This window comes from Phycomyces blakesleeanus (genome assembly GCF_001638985.1).
Source record: "Phycomyces blakesleeanus NRRL 1555(-) unplaced genomic scaffold PHYBLscaffold_21, whole genome shotgun sequence".
Lineage (NCBI taxonomy): Eukaryota > Fungi > Mucoromycota > Mucoromycetes > Mucorales > Phycomycetaceae > Phycomyces > Phycomyces blakesleeanus.
Window position 1 is genome coordinate 745700 of NW_017265154.1, and position 14877 is coordinate 760576.

Sequence of the window (14877 nt, forward strand, 5' to 3'; positions counted from 1 at the left end):
TTAATATTTGAAAATAATTTCATTGACACCATCAATATTGTTATTACATGCTTAATTTATTAACAGAGAAGGGTTTATTACGACATAAAGAAGTGAATATGGAACCCAGTATCAAGGTGGGCGCCAATCTTGTCGGATCTCCATATTGAAAGCAAAACAAAGATTATACCAATTATCAACTATCGATTCTCGATTATCAACTGTTGAACTTTATTAAGAAATATATATAGAAAGAGAAAAACATGGCATGTCTAGTAAAGATATTCAATACAGCTATAATAATAATGATTAGAGTAATCGGATCAATCTAGAAAATATACACAATAATATATATATATATAAGTCCCTCACGATTTGCACCTACACCAACACCTACAGCTAATTTACACATTTATATAATAAACCCTTGTATTTCTAGAAGAATATATATAAGAGAGAGAGAGAACATCAGCCATTTTCTTGACTGTTCTAGAAAACATTCTAGACCTCACAAAATATACTATCATTCGTTATCGTTACTTCTTGTTATATACATACCTCTTTAAACACTTTAAAGCATGCAATAATGATAAAGATAACGATAACGATACCAATTCTTATTCATATATGTATATGTATACTTTATCTTATTTTGTGAATGATCGCCACTAAGAAAAGATAATAATGATTTCTTCTTATGGTGGGTTACGATCAACCAAAAAAAAAACTAGGACTAGAAATAATGTGGGGGTGGGAAGGGAGGGAGGGGACGAAAAAAATATCAAATGTCTGGTCAAGCCAATCGGGTCAGTTGTCCCGGACAGAGGTTATCCGCTAAGACCTGTCTGTATTTACTTTCCTGGGTTGCAGAATATATCGGATCAGCAAAAACAAAACAAACAAAAAAGAAAAGATAAGCAAAGATCAGCCCAATTATGTACGCCTATTTATTAATTACCTTTGAGAACCTTTAATATTGAAATACTGAAAGGTCTATTTTACGTTGGACCGATCATCCAAGCACTGTCTGTCGATCCAAATTTCCACAAGATGTATATATATATAAACATTTGAGCTTAGAATTATGTCATTTTTTTTTATAATTGAAAATCAAAGGAGTTTATTTTATTTTGTTTTATTTTATTTATTGTTAAGGAGTAGCAGTTTTTATTTTTATTTAGTAAGGAGTAATGCTAAGCAGAGAACCTACAGGGGAATAGAAATCGAAAGGGAAAGAGAGAAATATATAAGGAGGGGTTAAGGGAACCAAAAGACTAGTAATATTAGAAAGGACAAAAAAAAAAGAAGAGGTTGAATAAGATACTATTGTTAAAATGCTTCTTTTAATTTAAAAGATCAAAAAATTATAGGAGAAATCCAAGTATAGATTGTCTTGTTATAATTGCATGTGTACGTGTATATAGATGTTTGTGTATTTATTGGTTGGTTGGTTGATTGATTGATTGATTGATTGATTGATGAATGAAGATAAGTGAAGGTCTAAAAGAAATTCCAAAAAAGGCTTTAAAATTATTATTATTATTTTTGGTTATGATGGAAGGAAAAATAAAAAGTTGATTGTCCTTTTTCTTCTTCTTTCTTCTTATTGTTTAGAGCTGACGATGGCAAGGTTTACTTTGGGAGGTACGCTGAAACCAAATGATTTTGACACCTTTGCAAGATCCAAGTTGTTGACGTTAAAAATCTTCTTGTGGCTAAATGAGGCATAGGCCTGGAGGTAAGAGCGGAAACCATCACGAGCAGACTGGTTGAGGTAAAAGTTCTTTTCGACCAATTTCTCGAGCTGGCTCTGGACATTGGCAATCTTGTTGGAAGGAAATTGGTACTCGTTCAGAGGTACCTTGGCGTGCTTAAGGTATCTCAGGAAACCCAATTCACTTGGGAGCAAGAATAAAAGACTCTTGCCCTGTCCACCAGCACGCGCTGTACGGCCCACACGGTGAATGTAATCGCGAGGATCATCCGGGGGATCAAACTGGACAATCCAGTCCACAGCTGGGATATCAAGGCCACGTGCAGCCACGTCTGTGCAGAGCAAAATGCCCTTTTCTGCATTACAGAATTCAAAGAAGGTTGTTGTGCGCTTTTGTTGCTTTTGACGACCCTATTGTTTTAAAGCAAAAAAAAAAAAAATAACCCTAGGAGTCAGTAAAAACAACAATACACCGATTTATCTGTCTCTATATAATCTAATTTGCTTTGGTTTGTGGACACTTACATGAAGTTCAAGAACAGGTACATCAATGTAGTTCATCAATGCAGCATGGTATTTGACAGAGTTACAGCTGGAGAAAAACACGATAACCTTTTTCTTCAAGTTCTTTCTCAAAAAGGTAAAGAGCAACAAGAAACGCTTGTCGGATTCACAGACAACATAACCCTGCTCAAGTCCATCGGCAGTAGAAGTATCCTTCTTCTCGTCAACGTTGATGTACAAGGGGCCCTTCTTGAGCGAGATACGTGCAAGATCAGCAACCTTGGTGGTCTGTGTGGCAGAGAACAACATTGTCTGGCGCTCCTTGGGGAGAATACGGATAATCTGAGCCATTTCCTCTTCGAAACCGATTTCCAAAATACGATCGGCCTCATCGATAACCAATGCCTTCAAATTCTTGTAAACAAAACCACGGGTGTTCTATAGAAAACCATAAGGACAACAACAATAAATGAGTTAATGTTTTTTTGGCCCCAATTCCACGAGTATATTATTATAATTATCATTTCCTCCCTCTACTATTATTATCGATCTCTCTCTTATTCCCCTATATATTTATATTTATACATGTTCACACACATGTGTGTATGTATGTATGTATGTATGTATGTGTGCGTGTATTACCTGCAAGTGATCGAGAAGTCTTCCGGGAGTGGCAACAATAAGATTGACACCCTTAACCAATTTGTCAGCCTCGGCCTTTCTGTTGGCGCCACCAATAACAATACCATAGGTGTGCTGATGGTACTTGAGCAACTCCTTGGCTACACCAAAGATCTGAAGAGCCAATTCACGAGTAGGAGAGACGATAATAACACCGGTACCTTTATATATATATAAATTAGTTTAAATACATTCCTTTCCTTTCACTTTTTCCTTTTCCCTTTTCCCTTTTTTTTTAATAAAAAAACGCTCCTTTCTGTTTTATCCTCCTTTTCCACACACACGCACGCACACACCAACCCATGTATTTTATGCATTAAATCTTCTTTACTGCCCAAATTACCATTTCTAGGCTTGAACTTGAGGCGGTAAAGCATTTCGATGGCAGGAATCAAAAAGGCGAGAGTTTTTCCGGAACCAGTCTTGGCAGCACCGAGAACATCACGGCCAGCCATGAGAGGAGGAATAGTACGGGCCTGAACTTCGGTCATGGAGGTGAATCCCATGTCGTTGATCGCATTCTTAGTCTTTTCGCACAATTCAACCGATCCGAAGTCAAGGTTAAGGGGAGCACCTAAAAGAAATAAAGATAAGTAAGAGACATTGAAAGAAAGAAAAAAAGATCAATTCAGGTTCCAAATAATTACAATGAACATAATATTATTCGTAGTAATTTCTCTTTAAAAAGAAAACAATTAAGAGAAGTCTTTACTTACTCTCATCAACTTCCTCGGCAATTTCAGCCAAAGGATCGACATCTTCCTTTGTTTCCTCTTCCTTCTGTTCTTCTGCTTTTTCTTCTTCTTCTTCAACTTCGTTTTCTTCGATTTCGGGAGTAGGCTCCTTTACAGGTTCCTCAACAATCTTGGCCTGCTTCTTTCCGGCCTTGTTGGCTTGGTGAGAGCGCTTTCTCTTCTTGGTCTCGATTGCGGTATTGGCCATGATGAGTTGTAAAGTCGAGCAATCAAGCAAATGAACTTTGAGAAAAAAATTAAAATATATTAAAAAAAATGTCCAGTGATGATGCGTGGCTTGACTCTAATGTGACTAGCTTTCATGTTTCCTCGTCGCGTTTTTCATGCCGCCCTGACCTGGATTTTCCAGTCAGACAATTTGGATTTATTTATTTTTTAAGATAGTGAGATGAAATGATATAGAGTTGCCAAGCTTTATTTTGAAACAAGGTTTTATTGAGAAGAAGAAAAAAAAAGGCATAGAAACAATAATATATACTTCTTTATTTGTAAATATATAAATATATATATGCTTTCACAGCTAATATTTGAAATGCCTCATTTTCTTTGGGAACTAAAGAGAGAGAGAGAGAAAAGGGTTTTTTTAATGATTTTGTAGATTTCTTTTTTAAAATTAGTTATTGGTCTTGTTGTCATGTACAATACAGTGCTTCCAACAAGCAATGTCGCAGCCAATCAAAATTGATGTCGCTGTCCAATCAAAATTAATTTCATATTTTCAGAAATAGAAAGCATTATTTTTTAGAAACCATGTCACCTTCTTAGAAATCATGTCGTAAATCTCCAATATATATTCAACGATGTCCCCTTTGTCACCAACCGAATTGCTGCCATTGCAGTTTTGCACATTCGAAGACTGGAACTAGAAGAATCTCTTACAAGTACTACTTAATTTTTTAACTTCCTCGCCTTCGGGTGGACAGTTCATTCAATAAACAATACAAAAAAAAATGTCGTAAATCTTGCCACTGGAAAAAATATATAAATTGAAGAGTGGTAGTTTTTGACGTTTTTTTTTCTTCATCAATACTTTACAATTTAACATGAGTACAATATTTTTATATGAAGATGGGCATGGAAGGGTTGTTAATGTGAAAGGCGGCCCTGAGCCTATGGACTACATTGTTGATCAGAATGAATTTATTGTTGAGACAATTGCTACACATACTGAGTACTTGAAAACTACGGCCTCCAGTGAATCATCTCTGACTTGCCCAATTTTGATAGAAAAGACAAATGGCAAAGATATCCGTATGAAGGAAGCAAATACGAAACGAGATTATGTGCGTTACTGTTCAGGATAAGGCTGAGTTTTTTGATCTGAAGATCGAAAAGTGCATGAGTGTGTCAACTGCAGCGAAGCAGCTGGATGTTTACATTCGAAGAACGCAGAGATGGGTTAACCAGTATAATGTGTGTACTGATAGTATTTTTGAGAGTTGTAAAAACGTAGGTCGTACATGCATCTTAACCGAAGAGCATAAAGCAATTGTTATCAACTTCATTGATGCTGGTCTCTCTGCTACTGTTGTTGAAGTGACCGAGCATTTATTGAAACAATTTTATAATCTTAAAGTCTCATGCAACACTGTTTATAACTTTATGAGAAGAGAATGTAATCTTTCATTGAAAAAAAGCAGATTTTCATTCTATCGAGAGAAACAGTCCAGCGAAGATTGAGGAACGACATGATTGGGTTTGCAAATGGGAGAACACCGACATGAATTTCCTGACGAGTCTAAGTTTGATATAAACATGAAACGTTCAAGAGCTTGGTCCAAAAAAGATATCCGTCCTATTGTTATCAGACCCACTATGAGAGCAAACACAGTGTCTATATTGAGCGCTATCTCCGCTCTAGGTTTGATTGCAGTTGGCGTGAAAAAACCAAAACCTGCTAAGAGAAAAACTGATGGATATATAACCTCAGGAACTGTCACAGGCCACTACATAAGTTTCTTAAAAACGACTCTCGATTAAATGGACAAGCCTTTGCATATTAAAGGCCATTAGATAATCATGGATAATGCACTCATTCACACGCACGAAAACACAAAGAAGCATGTTGAGTATCGAGGATACAAATGTGTGTATCTTCCTACTTACTCTCCTAAGCTTAACCCAATAGAACAATTCTGGGCAATGGCAAAGAGTAAGGTTAACCGGCATAGGTTTTTGCAGGAAGAGACCTTACTAAAAAGAATTACAGAAGCCTGCAAAAGTATGGAGAAAAACTGCTTCAAAGGCTTTGTTTCGCATTCTTACAAGTGCTGGGATAAATGTCGAAACAAAGAGCCTATGTAATGGCATCGACAACCACATCAGAAGTCAATAACACAGTGATTAAGAAAAAGGTAAGCTACAATCAGATCAGCAATAAACAATTTTAACTTTATTATATTTTTTTATGTAGGTCATACAGCATTGGCAAGTATTTTTAAGAGCACCAAGTGTAGGACACTTCAGAAAAGATGTAGGACACCTCAGAAAAGATATGGGACACTTCAGAAAAGATGTAGGACACCTCAGAAAAGATATGGGACACTTTAGAAAAGATGTAGGGCACCTCAGAAAAGATATGGGACATTTCGTAAAAGATATGGGACACCTCAGAAAAGATGTAGGACACTTCGACTACTCGCAAATGATGGGAGAAATATGGCAGTTCATGCTCATAGCATCGTGGACAGTTATGTTGTTTTTTACATACACGCCTTGTGTTGTAAACAGACCATTTTTACTGGCTTTACTACAATAAGTACACTCCATACTTAATCTGTTACTAATAGCTGCTTTTATGGAAATATCCGCAACTACACTTTCTATGGTTGCATAATAATACAAGTTCAAAGTCCCAATTTAATATGGCACTGTAACTATGTACGAGAAAAAAAATTATAGATGGTTATTATTGAGGAAGTAAGCTTTACTAACTGTTTGTATTTAATACTGTTTCTTACGCTTGTTCAATAAAGTAACTCGGTTTTTCACTCTTTATTTTAAATATTATTGATTTTTTATACATTTATTAAGTACCCAAGCTCTTCGGTTACATCACCATGGATGAAAAGTAGACATTGCTCTCATTCAAATGACAAATATCAGTCGCTGGACAATTGAAATTGATGTTAGACCAATCAAAATTAATTTGTTAGTTCCTTGAAAATAAGCAATTTGTATAATCTCTTATTGTTTTCTCTTTTTTTCTTTCCTTTTTTTCAGTTGCAATTCGCTTGACCTGAAAATGTTAACTTTAGGCCAAGCTTCCTGCCTTGTCCTTGGACACAAACCCAATGATCCAGAAGAGAGAAAAAAAGTAAAAGAACATCTAGAAAAAAGTGGTTTAATTGCAGTACACATACGTAATCACGATCCCTTTCAACCGGTGGCCATTGGTATCAATGTATACGAGCGAGATCCCTTCAAATTCATAAGTTATCCTGATTCTCCAACAATTCCAAGTACAGATTTACCTGATAATATTGATAATCACGATGTTAACGACAACAACGGCAATAACGACGATAGCAACAACAGTGACAGCGATGATAACAGCAGCGGCAACGATAGCAACAACAGTAATAAAGACAGGGCTAGAAAACCGAAGCTTGATAACACGGTTATACCATTCTGCAAGGATCGTCTGCTAAACCTTATGAAGGAAATTGCCACCGATAAAAATCCTTTGAACGACAATTGTTATTCCAAACAATTCCTAACTGCAGAAGATCAATACCAGCTAATGTGCAGTATGTTCCCGCGTCTTAAAAAGCATTGTAGCGTAAATCAACTTCAATATTGGATTGGACAGGCAAAGATCTGGGGAAAATCAGGGCGTTTACGAAAAAATCAGCGAAAACCTGGGCGAAACTTATGGGTAGTTATGAACAGCTGAGGGGTAAAATCACTTCACTAAATTTTGGGTTTCCATATTCTAACAATCTATTCTGTAGCGTTCGTGACGGATACTTCCAACTCGGTGAAAGCATACTGGAAATATTTACAACATGATACCAAATACATAACAATTGGATATGCACGTAAATCGCCAACTGACGAAACAAAAGAATCACGCATACGTTTATTACAGTTAATGGTGAACAAACTATACTCCCGCGGAAAGTGTGGAGAAGTATTCGTGAGCCCAATTTGCAAAGCAGACCAACCAATATTAGAAAGAGACTCGCCAAAGCAGGATGATTTACTGCTGAATTTAAAAGGATCCCATGGCGATATATCAGGTACATCAAGGTTCAGTATGATAATTATAATAACTGAAAATTTCATATAGATTTAGTTGAACGCGTCCATTTCAGCCAAAAGCCTTTCCGCCTTGTCATCATTGACTATGCCGGGCTTTCAATGTCACCAAATGATATTAGGATTTGTTTGGAGTAAGTCGAAAAGAATACTGATTGCAGCAAGTTTTTTCATGTTAATTAATTTGAAAACTAGACAATGCAGCAATATCAAGGAAGTTGTTGTAGATCATAGCTCTTCGTTTGAGATCTTATCACGTTTTGATCTTTTGAAAAGTAATGGTCTAGAAAAATTTAAATGTCGACATGCTAACGTTAAACGATCAAAGTAATTTTTTTCGTGCTAATGGTTTATCTAATAAATAAACAAAGTGCTTACGCCTCAACAATCCAATTTGATTGTGTGATAACAGATTAATCTTTGGGAAATTGAAAATAATACAATTAGGTCGATCTCATTGAAAAGATGGCGTATGTTATTTTGAATGAGAGTGACCATTTTTCGATACAATGGCTACTTTTCATCCATGGCGTGTATGTAAAAAAACAACATAACTGTCCACGATGCTATGAGCATGAACTGCCATATTTCTCCCATCATTTGCGAGTAGTCGAAGTGTCCTACATCTTTTCTGAGGTGTCCTACATCTTTTCTGAAGTGTCCTACATCTTTTCTGAAGTGTCCTACATCTTTTCGGAGGTGTTCTACATCTTTTCTGAAGTGTCCTACATCTTTTCTGAAGTGTCCCATATCTTTTCTGAAGTGTCCCGTATCTTTTCTGAAGTGTCCCATATCTTTTCTGAAGTGTCCTACATCTTTTCTGAAGTGTCCCATATCTTTTCTGAGGTGTCCTACATCTTTTCTGAGGTGTCCTACATCTTTTCTGAAGTGTCCCATATCTTTTCAGAGGTGTCCTACATCTTTTCTGAAGTGTCCTACACTTGGTGCTCTTAAAAATACTTGCCAATGCTGTATGACCTACATAAAAAAATATAATAAAGTTAAAATTGTTTATTGCTGATCTGATTGTAGCTTACCTTTTTCTTAATCACTGTGTTATTGACTTCTGATGTGGTTGTCGATGCCATTACATAGGCTCTTTGTTTCGACATTTATCCCAGCACTTGTAAGAATGCGAAACAAAGCCTTTGAAGCAGCTTTTCTCCATACTTTTGCAGGCTTCTGTAATTCTTTTTAGTAAGGTCTCTTCCTGCAAAAACCTATGCCGGTTAACCTTACTCTTTGCCATTGCCCAGAATTGTTCTATTGGGTTAAGCTTAGGAGAGTAAGTAGGAAGATACACACATTTGTATCCTCGATACTCAACATGCTTCTTTGTGTTTTCGTGCGTGTGAATGAGTGCATTATCCATGATTATCTAATGGCCTTTAATATGCAAATGCTTGTCCATTTAATCGAGAGTCGTTTTTAAGAAACTTATGTAGTGGCCTGTGACAGTTCCTGAGGTTATATATCCATCAGTTTTTCTCTTAGCAGGTTTTGGTTTTTTCACGCCAACTGCAATCAAACCTAGAGCGGAGATAGTGCTCAATATAGACACTGTGTTTGCTCTCATAGTGGGTCTGATAACAATAGGACGGATATCTTTTTTGGACCAAGCTCTTGAACGTTTCATGTTTATATCAAACTTAGACTCGTCAGGAAATTCGTGTCGGTGTTCTCCCATTTGCAAACCCAATCATGTCGTTCCTCAATCTTCGCTGGACTGTTTCTCTCGATAGAATGAAAATCTGCTTTTTTTCAATGAAAGATTACATTCTCTTCTCATAAAGTTATAAACAGTGTTGCATGAGACTTTAAGATTATAAAATTGTTTCAATAAATGCTCGGTCACTTCAACAACAGTAGCAGAGAGACCAGCATCAATGAAGTTGATAACAATTGCTTTATGCTCTTCGGTTAAGATGCATGTACGACCTACGTTTTTACAACTCTCAAAAATACTATCAGTACACACATTATACTGGTTAACCCATCTCTGCGTTCTTCGAATGTAAACATCCAGCTGCTTCGCTGCAGTTGACACACTCATGCACTTTTCGATCTTCAGATCAAAAAACTCAGCCTTATCCTGAACAGTAACGCACATAATCTCGTTTCGTATTTGCTTCCTTCATACGGATATCTTTGCCATTTGTCTTTTCTATCAAAATTGGGCAAGTCAGAGATGATTCACTGGAGGCCGTAGTTTTCAAGTACTCAGTATGTGTAGCAATTGTCTCAACAATAAATTCATTCTGATCAACAATGTAGTCCATAGGCTCAGGGCCGCCTTTCACATTAACAACCCTTCCATGCCCATCTTCATATAAAAATATTGTACTCATGTTAAATTGTAAAGTATTGATGAAGAAAAAAAAACGTCAAAAACTACCACTCTTCAATTTATATATTTTTTCCAGTGGCAAGATTTACGACATTTTTTTTTGTATTGTTTATTGAATGAACTGTCCACCCGAAGGCGAGGAAGTTAAAAAATTAAGTAGTACTTGTAAGAGATTCTTCTAGTTCCAGTCTTCGAATGTGCAAAACTGCAATGGCAGCAATTCGGTTGGTGACAAAGGGGACATCGTTGAATATATATTGGAGATTTACGACATGATTTCTAAGAAGGTGACATGGTTTCTAAAAAATAATGCTTTCTATTTCTGAAAATATGAAATTAATTTTGATTGGACAGCGACATCAATTTTGATTGGCTGCGACATTGCTTGTTGGAAGCACTGTATTGTACCTGTCTGTCAATTATTATTTTTAAAAAAAAAAATAGTGAAAATTGATCAATTGAATAATTGAATAACTTATTGCAGTAACGCTTCTTCTTCTATTTGCAACTTTTTCTTTTGACCTTATCATTTTAACCACTTTTTTTCATTACTGATATGATCTAAAGGTCTAAAAAAAAAAAGCAAAACTGTTATATATATATTTTTTTAACAGAAAAGACAAAAGATAAAAAAGTGTTTTAATCGGAAGATTAAGACTGGTGTGTGACCACTAATCTGATGAACAATCCGCTCTTCGTGTGCTTTGTTTTCTGTCCTGTCGTATTCTCCTGCTGTCCCCCTCCTCTTTAATATTTGACTTCCACATCCTGTCTTTACATAAAAACAAATAATGTCGCCCACAATCACACACCAGCGTACTGCACTTGGAGATGTTACCCCAAACAATCTTGGCCAACTTCGTAAACTCAATACAATATTGTTTCCTGTAAACTATGGCGAGAAGTTTTATAATGACTTGGCTGAGGCTGGAGAATTGGCCAAGTTGGGTAAGTTCCCAAAGTAAAATATGCACACATTCACACACACACACATATATATACGTGTGTTTGTATTTATAATAGTGACTATAATAATATTTGTACATATATATATATATATTCTAATGTGTAGCTTATTACAATGATGTGTGCGTTGGTGCTGTGTGTTGTCGTAAGGATAATGTTGATGGCAAGACAACGATCTACATGATGACCTTGGGTGTTCTTGAGCCTTACAGACGTCTTGGCCTTGGTAATGTGTAACATGTTTACCTGGTGTAGTTAGTGTATATATGTGGGTATTAAATGTAATCCTTTTAGGTCATCAATTGTTGGGACATATCTTGGAACAGGCCAAGGATATGAAGCCTGCGGTTGAATCTGTCCAACTTCATGTTCAGACAACCAATGATTCTGCCGTCGCTTTTTACAAGAAGTATGGCTTTGAGGTTACAAGCACCGTCAAGGATTACTATAAAAAGATTGAACAAAGAGATGCTTATGTCCTCACAAAGACCATCGAACACTAATAAGCATATATATATGAGGCTGTGGCTGTGTGTGTGTGTGTGTATTGATATCCACACATTTATATACATATATACGTACACGCACACACACACACACATATATATCATAAAATAAAAATAAACGCGTCTAATCAAGCACTATCAGACATGTATACACTTTGAATATAAAACAAAAAATTGTCGAGATTCAACGCGTATATTGAGAGGAAGAGGAAGAAAGAGAAGATCCGGGATACAGAACAAAAAAGAAGGGCAAAAAAGATAGAAAGAGAAGAAGATCCAAAGTATCAGAACCGTATTAGCTTGATCGGTGGGAGTAATAAAGTGAATCCAGTGAAAAAGGCTGGAAAAGTGTATTTATTTATTTTTGCTTTTCATATTACTTTCGACCTCTTATATATAGCAGTGTTCCTGGTTTAATCAATAGTATACTATGTATATAGACATGAATAACACTGGCAATTGACAGGCTGTCTACCATAATTTTTGCTTGGGTTTGGGTGTAGTGTATTAGAGCATCTGCAGCGGTTACATTACAGACAACATTATAGATAATGTAGTCCATTTTAAAGGTCAGGAACATTACATGTAGTGTTATATTATAAATCGGTATTATCTTTTTGAATCGTTTTCTTCCCTCTCACATCCTTTGTTAAAGCGAACAATGGTCTATAGAAATGAGCAAAGAAATTCTCGCAAATTATGCTAACTATTAATCTGACAATATTGAAATTATTAAATTCATATTTTTAATGCATCTATAGAGAACAAATGTCCAATAAAATAAATTTTAAGAAAAAGAATATGAACAAAATCATTAGTGAAGAACTGGAAACTTTAGACAGTCAAAAAGCTCAAATTGTTCCTTTGTAATGTAACCACAATTTGGCAATCTGTTTTTAACTGGTATTCAATCCCCAGTGTGGCTATACTACACTATATATAATGTTTTCGATAATGTAACCACTGCAGATGCTCTAATGGAATATATATATTATTTATTTTCATCAAGAGCCCGTACAAATTATTACAATTGATTGAGTGAGCAACACTCCCCTAGGTTACCAAATAAAGTTTATTTGCATAGGTAAATGTACGCCAGAATATGTACCAAATACATATTGGGTTGTATATAAGGAGACACTGATACACTCTCTTCGGGGGATTTCCTTCCACGGATAAGTTGTGAAAGCCGTTCATTTTACCCTTTTATATATATATATATCGTAAAGTCAATTAATCGCTTAGCTTGAGAAATTATAGGAGGCATACGTATGGTCAATTAATGACCATTACTTTAAACGTCAGCAGCTAGATTAGAACAAATTGATCCATGTTTCATTATCTTTGGCACTGTTTGGCTTTTAGATTATCCGACTATCACCATGAGGGAAAAAATGCGTGTTTAGGGATATATTTATATTAAAGCCGTACTTTATTTTTTTCAAGTTTCGCATATGCGTTTGGTATTCAGGCACAAAGATAATAATGCACCTGAAAGTATCGACCGATGTTTTATAGCAATACAATGTATATTAAGCCAAGTTATGTCTCGGGCGTGTTTACGTTTGTTCCTGAATAAACCAAAAGAAAAAACATTCTTTCTCTCTTTTTTTTTACAGCCTTAAAGTGTCTCAACATTTTCACCTCTAAGCACAAGCAAACTATGGTAATTGATCTCTACCGTACATGCAACTCTGGTACATTCTATTGTACTTTTGTTGTGAGCCAATAGCACTCTCTTCCTATTATGGTCGTGTTCAGAGCGATGGTTATGATAATATGTCTCCCAGATTTATCTATTCAACTTTTTTTTTGGTCAATTAAAGAGGAGGAGTGGGTACAATAAGCACACGAGAGTTTCTGGATACGTAAATTAGCTGTCAAGTTGAGAAAAACTTGACTATGTATGTGGTAATTCTTCTGGTAATTTCTGTAGGATGGTGTGGTTTGGTTGACAGTAAGCAGCAAGAAAAACGAAAGACACAGTCAACCAATCGCAGCATTGTACCAGGAAATCTTGAGGAAAAAGAAAACTAACGGGGAAATTGATGAGAGCAAATTTGAGACGAGGTGGACATCGGGAGTGGAGAAGAGCAGGGTCCATCAGAGAACCAGAGTTTTCTCGACATGCATGATGATGATGGTAACAGGATACACCAGCATTTGGCTGTGGTTACCTTATATAGATAGCATCAAGGTGACACGCTCGATTTGATGGTTGTAGCTGTAACCAAACAATTCGCCATTTGACCAGATTTCGGTCTTCATGGCGGGCACAGGTCAGTTGTGAACATCTATTGATCAAATGATACGAGTGTTCAACACTTTTTTTCTTCTTCTTCTTTTGAACGACGTCAAATTAAAACACCGTCTTTTTTTTTTTACTTTTCACTTTACAGTGCCTCCAGCGCCAAATGGCGCTGGGGGTTGTTTTCTTTTATAGGCTCCGTCGACTTTAATCCCCTTTGACTTTGAGTTGGGCAACTTGATATCAAATGCTCACCACACTTAAGGCCAATATTGTTCCTAGAATGCTGTGAGATACTGTGAGGGTAATTTGAGATGGCCAAAAGGACAAGGTATTTTCAAAAAGCCCTATTTGTCACTGGATACACTGTACAATGAAATGTGCCTGAAAAAAAAATCCATTAAAAGCAATATAATCTCAAATTGCATTGATATTATGGCGATGGTGTATATTACAGGTGTTTTTTATAAGGATAAGGTGGTGGTGGTGGTGGTGGTGGTGGTGGTATCTAAGCATCTGCGATAATGCGCAACGGCACCAAAACTCCTTTTCTCCAATGCCACAAAACGGGAATCTAGAAACGAAAGACCTTAAGCTCGTTTACAGTGATAGAAATTTTCAATATACAGAATGCGCGTCAAGACAATTGCTTGCCATTCAATTTATAGATTTCTTCAAAGTGTATCTTCATTTCTAAAACAAAAATGGGTGTTCTTTCAGCAATCCGTTGACTAAATCGTCTAATATGTATATATATCGAAGAGACAAGGTAGATTTATGTTGCATCTAGCATCATAATAATTGATGATTTCTTCAGCACCTACAAGGAGCCTTGTTTTGCCATTATGACTTTTTCTTTCGCTTTGAGTTGTAGTTTATACCACCAGAGAATTCGCTAACGGCCATACCATAGTCCA

At 36.2% G+C, this 14877-nt stretch overlaps 7 protein-coding genes across 7 annotated transcripts; 4 read left to right on the forward strand and 3 right to left on the reverse strand.

The window, feature by feature from the left end:
* Window positions 1-1296: 1296 nt before the first annotated feature.
* Window positions 1297-3844, reverse strand: PHYBLDRAFT_126966 (hypothetical protein). Its single transcript, XM_018429137.1, has 5 exons — window positions 3595-3844; window positions 3222-3452; window positions 2840-3039; window positions 2219-2635; window positions 1297-2104 (listed from the first exon to the last, which is right to left on the reverse strand). The coding sequence occupies exons 1-5, from the start codon at window positions 3818-3820 to the stop codon at window positions 1583-1585; spliced, it is 1596 nt and encodes a 531-aa protein (XP_018287683.1). The 5' UTR covers window positions 3821-3844; the 3' UTR covers window positions 1297-1582.
* Window positions 3845-3888: 44 nt separating this feature from the next.
* PHYBLDRAFT_149430 (Homeodomain-like DNA binding domain-containing transcription factor) lies at window positions 3889-5313 on the forward strand (the record flags this gene model as incomplete). The annotated part of the gene is made up of 5 exons (XM_018432274.1): window positions 3889-3981; window positions 4379-4514; window positions 4702-4916; window positions 4991-5039; window positions 5087-5313. The coding sequence occupies 5 exons, from the start codon at window positions 3889-3891 to the stop codon at window positions 5311-5313; spliced, it is 720 nt and encodes a 239-aa protein (XP_018287684.1).
* Window positions 5314-5936: 623 nt separating this feature from the next.
* On the forward strand, window positions 5937-8224 carry PHYBLDRAFT_172278 (hypothetical protein; the record flags this gene model as incomplete). Its single annotated transcript, XM_018436762.1, has 10 exons — window positions 5937-5987; window positions 6047-6355; window positions 6535-6552; window positions 6667-6703; window positions 6891-7094; window positions 7221-7382; window positions 7445-7531; window positions 7587-7874; window positions 7925-8027; window positions 8089-8224. 10 exons carry the CDS (start codon window positions 5937-5939, stop codon window positions 8222-8224), a joined length of 1395 nt encoding a protein of 464 aa, XP_018287685.1.
* A 182-nt stretch (window positions 8225-8406) lies between these two features.
* PHYBLDRAFT_172279 (hypothetical protein) lies at window positions 8407-8981 on the reverse strand (the record flags this gene model as incomplete). The annotated part of the gene is made up of 3 exons (XM_018436763.1): window positions 8407-8792; window positions 8835-8871; window positions 8931-8981. The coding sequence occupies 3 exons, from the start codon at window positions 8979-8981 to the stop codon at window positions 8407-8409; spliced, it is 474 nt and encodes a 157-aa protein (XP_018287686.1).
* Window positions 8982-9604: 623 nt separating this feature from the next.
* PHYBLDRAFT_149433 (Homeodomain-like DNA binding domain-containing transcription factor) lies at window positions 9605-10622 on the reverse strand (the record flags this gene model as incomplete). Its single annotated transcript, XM_018432275.1, has 4 exons — window positions 9605-9927; window positions 9992-10216; window positions 10404-10539; window positions 10599-10622. The coding sequence occupies 4 exons, from the start codon at window positions 10620-10622 to the stop codon at window positions 9605-9607; spliced, it is 708 nt and encodes a 235-aa protein (XP_018287687.1).
* A 351-nt stretch (window positions 10623-10973) lies between these two features.
* On the forward strand, window positions 10974-11860 carry PHYBLDRAFT_178060 (hypothetical protein). Its single transcript, XM_018437949.1, has 3 exons — window positions 10974-11188; window positions 11313-11432; window positions 11501-11860. The coding sequence occupies exons 1-3, from the start codon at window positions 11032-11034 to the stop codon at window positions 11707-11709; spliced, it is 486 nt and encodes a 161-aa protein (XP_018287688.1). The 5' UTR covers window positions 10974-11031; the 3' UTR covers window positions 11710-11860.
* Window positions 11861-13166: 1306 nt separating this feature from the next.
* On the forward strand, window positions 13167-14657 carry PHYBLDRAFT_172282 (hypothetical protein; the record flags this gene model as incomplete). The annotated part of the gene is made up of 5 exons (XM_018436764.1): window positions 13167-13239; window positions 13332-13432; window positions 13539-13580; window positions 13649-13909; window positions 14418-14657. The coding sequence occupies 5 exons, from the start codon at window positions 13167-13169 to the stop codon at window positions 14655-14657; spliced, it is 717 nt and encodes a 238-aa protein (XP_018287689.1).
* Between the last annotated feature and the right edge of the window lie 220 nt (window positions 14658-14877).

Excerpts from the sequence above, each read along its gene's own strand:
- PHYBLDRAFT_126966 (XM_018429137.1), bottom strand. The coding sequence starts at position 3,820 with ATGGCCAATACCGCAATCGAGACCAAGAAGAGAAAGCGCTCTCACCAA. Across the intron at positions 3,040-3,221 it reads CAAGTTCAAGCCTAGAAATG|GTACCGGTGTTATTATCGTC; the intron begins GTAATTTGGGCA and ends ATATATATAAAG. Across the intron at positions 2,105-2,218 it reads TACCTGTTCTTGAACTTCAT|GGTCGTCAAAAGCAACAAAA; the intron begins GTAAGTGTCCAC and ends TTAAAACAATAG.
- PHYBLDRAFT_178060 (XM_018437949.1), top strand. The coding sequence starts at position 11,032 with ATGTCGCCCACAATCACACACCAGCGTACTGCACTTGGAGATGTTACC. Across the intron at positions 11,189-11,312 it reads TGGAGAATTGGCCAAGTTGG|CTTATTACAATGATGTGTGC; the intron begins GTAAGTTCCCAA and ends TCTAATGTGTAG. Across the intron at positions 11,433-11,500 it reads TTACAGACGTCTTGGCCTTG|GTCATCAATTGTTGGGACAT; the intron begins GTAATGTGTAAC and ends TAATCCTTTTAG.